Source organism: Eretmochelys imbricata, chromosome 6 (genome assembly GCF_965152235.1).
Source record: "Eretmochelys imbricata isolate rEreImb1 chromosome 6, rEreImb1.hap1, whole genome shotgun sequence".
Classification (NCBI taxonomy): Eukaryota; Metazoa; Chordata; order Testudines; family Cheloniidae; genus Eretmochelys; species Eretmochelys imbricata.
In genome coordinates, this window is record NC_135577.1 from 52,625,272 (window position 1) to 52,631,271 (window position 6,000).

At 43.5% G+C, this 6,000-nt stretch overlaps 1 protein-coding gene across 1 annotated transcript in view; it reads left to right on the forward strand.

The window, feature by feature from the left end:
* The window catches only part of LOC144266532 (low-density lipoprotein receptor class A domain-containing protein 3-like), an 88,791-nt gene extending 84,140 nt beyond the window's left edge, over nt 1–4,651 (forward strand). The window contains exons 5-6 of the mRNA XM_077819966.1: nt 3,001–3,081; nt 4,548–4,651. Coding sequence (XP_077676092.1) covers nt 3,001–3,081; nt 4,548–4,651 — 185 coding nt within the window. The remainder of the gene's footprint in view (nt 1–3,000; nt 3,082–4,547) is intronic.
* Nucleotides 4,652–6,000: the final 1,349 nt, after the last annotated feature.

Here is a 6,000-nt window from a genome sequence, read left to right on the forward strand (position 1 = left end):
CATAACACTAGAGACTCTCATTGCACAATCACATTCCATTTTGCAAGACACTTTTCATGGTAGGACATGTTTTTTTCTCACTCTTAAGAAGGCTGAACCTTTTTTGCTCAGACTTTCAAGGGAAAAACAATTCACCTTCAGGTGGAGAGACCAAGCCTGAAAAATTTCAGGCTAAAAAAAGTAAAAGTTTCAAAAATTATAGCTAGCTGAAAATGGAGAGGGTGGAAGTTAGAAGGGAAAATCTAACTCTGGTCTGCTGCTCCTGCTGTTCATGACTCGGCTGAAGTATTATAGGAAGGTAATGAGACAGTGTGTTCTGGGAGTGTTGTTTTTTATTATTTGTTCAGTAGTTTGCCACTTGTTTTAGCATTATAGGCTCAATAAACTGTGATCATATGGGCATATCAGTGTCCAAAATGGGGGACTTGTAACTGGAAGTCCTGCATTCTGTTCCCACCACACAGAATAACTCAGTATGACCTAGGACGCAGCTTTGTGCCTCCTTCCCATCTGTGCACAGGAATGCCAGTGTAAGGAAAAAGCACTATTGTAACAATATCACCAAACTTTTTTTTAAAGCATGTTTCTTCCTATCTCCCTTTCCTTCTTTACCTACGAAAAACTCTTTCCTTTTGTTTAAGATTTGAGCATAAAAAGGGTCCCATTGACACTCGTGGCACAGAGAGGGTTCAGTGAGCGGGCAACCTGCAAACACACCTGTGATCAGAGAGAAACCTGAGAGAGGCGGGTGTTGAATCTTCCTGCTGGACTAGTGAAACATTGTGGTCTAATTCTCCTCTTGGGAACGGAAGGAGAAAAGACTTGAGGCATAGTCACTTGTGTGCTGCTTCTGTGATAATGCAGCTGTTAGTGTGCCAAGGGGAGTGTTATTTTTCACCATAGGCGGGGCTTAAATTTTCAGAGATTATTTCCCGGAGTCCCCCATGTGCGTCCCCTTCCTCCCCCCACTCCCCCTCATTTGGGGCTTTGGGCTTCAGTTGCAGGGTGGGGGTCTCGGGGCTTCCACCCTGCGGGGCGGGGAGGGCATCGGGGCTCCTGCAGGTTTGAAAATATTTACCAGCACTCTGGCAGGCCTACAGCGGACTAATAAGGTTAATTTGTGTGGGGGTTATTGTGCCTTTGGAGGTTTAAAGCAGCAGCATTCTTTCCACACTTGGGATGGCTGCTTCCTCTGCAGATTTATTGGCTGGATTGTCTCCAGGTTGTGTGTGTTGTCATGACAATCTGCTTTTGGAAGTGAGGGGTTGGACCCAGGAGAAGAAAAGAGCCATATTTCATGAGGATGTTACTTTGTCTTTATCTTTGCTCCTCTGGAAAAGTCAGATTAAGGGGAGGGTTAAACAAAGTCATTCTGTCTTATTCTGTACAAAACTGAGCCCCCATAGAGAGAAATCATACTCTCACTCTACACTGTGATTTCACTGTGACCAGAATAGTAATAGGAATAATGTAATGCACTACAAAACAATTAGGTGCTTTCACAATTCCAAAGAGCAATGGAATCAGAGCACAGAACTGGGAGTAAGGAATTCCTGTATTCAAATCTGGACTCTAACAGACTTCTGGGGCATTGGACAAATCAGTGTAGCTCTATTTCTGCATCTGTAAATGACACAATGCTTGCTTACCTGCCTGTCGCAGATGTGAAGGTATAAAGTGTGTAATGGGCTAAGTATTCTACGAGAACATAAATGAAGAGTCACTGTCTCCAGGTTGGTTTCAGAGTAGCAGCTGTGTTAGTCTGCATGCTTACAGGCAGTCCCCCAACCTGAAGCAAATACTCACCAGCAACCACACACCACACAACAGAACCACTAACGTATCCTTGCAATAAAGCCCGTTGCCAACTGTGTCCACATGCCTATTCAGGGGACACCATCATAGGGCCTAATCACATCAGCCACACTATCAGAGGCTCGTTCACCTGCACATCTACCAATGTGATATGTGCCAGCAATGCCCCTCTGCCATGTACATTGGTCAAACTGGACAGTCTCTACCTAAAAGAATAAATGGACACAAATCAGATGTCAAGAATTATAACATTCAAAAACCAGTTGGAGAACACTTCAGTCTCTCTGGTCACTCGATTACAGACCTAAAAGTTGCAATTCTTCAACAAAAAAACGTCAAAAACAGACTCCAACGAGAGACTGCTGAATTGGAATTAATTTGCAAACTGGATACAATTAACTTAGTCTTGAATAGAAACTGGGAGTGGATAGGTCATTACACAAAGTAAAACTATTTCCCCATGTTTATTCTCCCCCTCCACCCCCCACTGTTCCTCAAACGTTCTTGTCAACTGCTGGAAATGGCCCACCTTGATTATCACTACAAAAGGTGTCCTCCGTCATCGTCGTCTGTCCCCCCGCCCCCGCCGCTCTCCTGCTGGTAATAGCTAACCTTAAGTGATCAGTCTTGTTATAGTGTGTATGGTAACACCCATTGTTTCATGTTCTCTATGTATATAAATCTCCCCTCCCCACTGTTTTTAAATCTATAAATTTTCCACTGAATGCATCCAATGAAGTGAGCTGTAGCTCACGAAAGCTTATGCTCAAATAAATTGGTTAGTCTCTAAGGTGCCACAAGTACTCCTTTTCTTTTTGTCTCCAAATTCACTCTTATGTTTACACTAGACTTTAAATTACACTAGACTAGATTAAATTAATATAAATTAATTATTTAAAGTACTCAGAACATTTGTAAAAGCTAGTTTGGGCACTCTCTGCACATTTGCTCTGAAAGTAAAGAACAGATATCTGTAGCCAGGATCAATGGCGCATGGAGTGTCCACACTAGCCTTTATGAACTTGTGAAGTACCTTGATTTAAATTACAAACAACTACCTTGTGTGTGGGGGGGAAGAAACCTGTAGCGAAGACAAGCCCCAGGGGTGAAATTCTTCATTCTGCAAAGGGTCAGCATAAAGCTTATGCATAGTCCCAGTTAAACTTCTTTTTTTTTTTTTTTTAGGATTTAAGGGAGACTTAAATGGAGACTCCTGCTGGCCCTCTGCACTTTTCACCCTACACATGAGTTTTGTTGCACACAATGGTATACCCTTTTTATGTACCTTTTATGTATGCATCTCCCAGAAGCAGCAGCATGTCCCCCCCTACGGCTCCTACGCGGAGGCGTGGCCAGGCAGCTCTGCGCGCTGCCCCATCCACAAGCACTGCCCCTGCAGCTCCCATTGGCCACGGTTATACCTTTGTGCAGCCATATGTACTTCCTTTAAATGAATACATGATAGACAAGAAATCAGACTATTTTTTGAAATGTTAAGGTTGTAAACTACTAAAGTTTGCCCTGGCTGCAGTATTCATGCATGGAAGATTTAGACTTAACCAGGAGTGTCCAACATGCTCAGGTTTTCTCTACACACATGTCTCCTGGTGAGCAATTCTCATGAGTCATTTTGAATTATGTATCAGAGTCTTATTTTCCCTGGTAGTCTGTATAAGGGGAATAACCATCTTTCATTTCTAAGGCAGTCCTTTCATTGTACGGGAGATCTGATTAGCATGATGTGTATTGTGGAATTGTGCTACAAAAGTATACTGTAGAAATTTTCCCCCAGTAATCTTGTCATAATATTGAATGTATTGTACTTGTATTATACAGTGAAGGTAGTGTCTGTAGTACTGTGCATGAGATTGTCCTTGTGTACTGCTTCCCATCTGAGCATGTCATTGAGATTAGTAAACCTAATTAAGCCTCATAACAACTCTAGGTCCCACCCCAGCAGGTAGGTATCATCCCAGGGGTGGGCAAACTATGGCCCGGGTCCGCATCCGACCTTCCAGACATTTTTAATCCGGCCCTCAAGCTCCCGCAGGGGAGTGGGGTCTGGGGCTTGCCCTGCTTCGGCGCTCCAACCGGGGGTCGGGGGCTTGCCCTGAAATGCGCGGCTCCTGTAAGCAACAGCATACGTTCTCCCCCACAACTCACCTGGCTCCTACCCTTAGGGGCAGCCAGGGGGCTCCGCACGCTGCCCTGCCCCAAGTGCCACCCCTGCAGCTCCCATTTGCCAGGAACCATGGCCCCTGCCCCATACCTGATCCTCCTCCCGCCCTCTGAACCCTTTGGTCTCAGCCTGGAGCACCCTCCTGCACCCCAGAGCCCACACCCCCAGCTGGAGCCCTCACCCCATCCTGCACTCCAATCCCCGATTTTGTGAGCATTCATGACCCGCCATACAATTTCCGTACCCAGATGTGGCCCTCTGGCCAAAAAGTTTACCCACTCCTGTATTATCCCATTTAACAGATTGGGAAACTGAGGCACAAAGAACTTGAGTGAATTGCTCAAGACCACAATTTGTGGCAGTCAGGAGTAGGGATCAGCCTATACTTCATAGGGATGTTGTGAGACTTAATGGCTGTTTGTCTCAGTACACCGCAAAGCATTTTACAATGTGCTATAGAAGTATGAATTATCATGTTACCTTCCTTTCTGCCTGCTCTTTGGCTGTCCTGACACTTTCCTTAACTTAACTCCTCCCCTTATGAACTTCAAAGTCCTGTCATTGCTGAAAAATTCGAGTGTGTCCATTGAACTGTCGAATACTCTTCTCCGTGATGGAGTAAAGGCCCTTTCACTGTGGGATTGTCACTGTCAGTGAAATGTAACCAATCCCTTTGTGAACACCTTGTTGCTCCAGTACTGGCATAGAGGACTTCAAAATGAACCATCACTGGTAAGTAACAACTTTGTTAGGTCTTTGTATGCAGTTTGAAGTGAACCTAAAGGTGTGGGGTTGCCAAGTTTTAATTTTCACCTTGATGGTGGATGGATGTGTGTGAGGGGGAGGGGAGGGAAGGGAGAGAGAAACCCCTAGATTCCATTCTAGAAACAGGACAATGGTTAATTTGTCTTTCTGTAGGCAAGTGTTTTTCCCCCTCTGTAAATGAATGCTGCACATTTATAAGACTTTCAAATCTTAGATGAAGCAGCAGTTTAAAATATCTAAAACATTTTGGTTTAAAAGCAAGTCAAATGATTTTGTACTCATTCATGACAGTAATTATTTGCAGATCTTGTAGCTGCCATGGTAATCTTTAGAGCTGTTCCTTTAATCTCCACCTATTAATGCTTCTCTCTATGGCATCTCTGTATATTTCAGTACTGTAGTAGGCTGGGTGAATCTGTGACCAGGTTACTAGAGGTTGCTCTTGTTCTGGAGTGAAGTATTAGTCCTGATGTGTCTGAATCGTAGATGGAATTAGAATGAGCATCCAGTCAAACTCTCTACAGCTAATACAGAATTGCTCTTTATAGGATATTATTCTGGTAGTTTGTTTCAGTCTAGTTTTAACAATTCCAATCACTGGAACTCCATCTATCCCACTGCCAAAAATATGTCACTGTCAGGAAATTTTCTTGGATATTATGCCTAAAGTTTCCTTTTCTTAATTTTCTCCTGTTACTCTAAGATCTATCCCATATATCAAACTAATAAATGGTCACCACCATTTATAACATCTGTTGGGTGGACACTCCTGGAGCCTTAACATTCTACCTGCCTTGCAGGAGATTTTCTGCTTAAAAAAAGACTCTTCCCGCAGAGCAGGCAGGCTAGTCAGGCTCTAGATCTGCATGTTCAAATTATGCAATTATTCCCTTCTTCAACTATTATTTTCACATGTTCTTCCTTTCTTTGTAACTGCTCAAATGTTTGTGTGTTTTTCTTTCTGGTATCTTGGCCCTTTCTGAATCAATTTTGTCCTCCTCCCTGGACCTCCCTTTTCCCTTGATATGTTTAAAAGCCTTTCTTATTCCCTTTAACCCCTTCGGCTAACACAAATTCATTTTTGCTTTTATGCTGCTCTTATCTCTTCCTGCAAGCCTGAACTAACTCTGAATGATGCTTTAGCAGCGTATAGTGCTGGTAATATCCCCACAACTCTAGCCATGCTCTTATTAGTTTAATGATAGCACTGTTGCTCAATTACAGGCTGGGTGGTCTGAAAG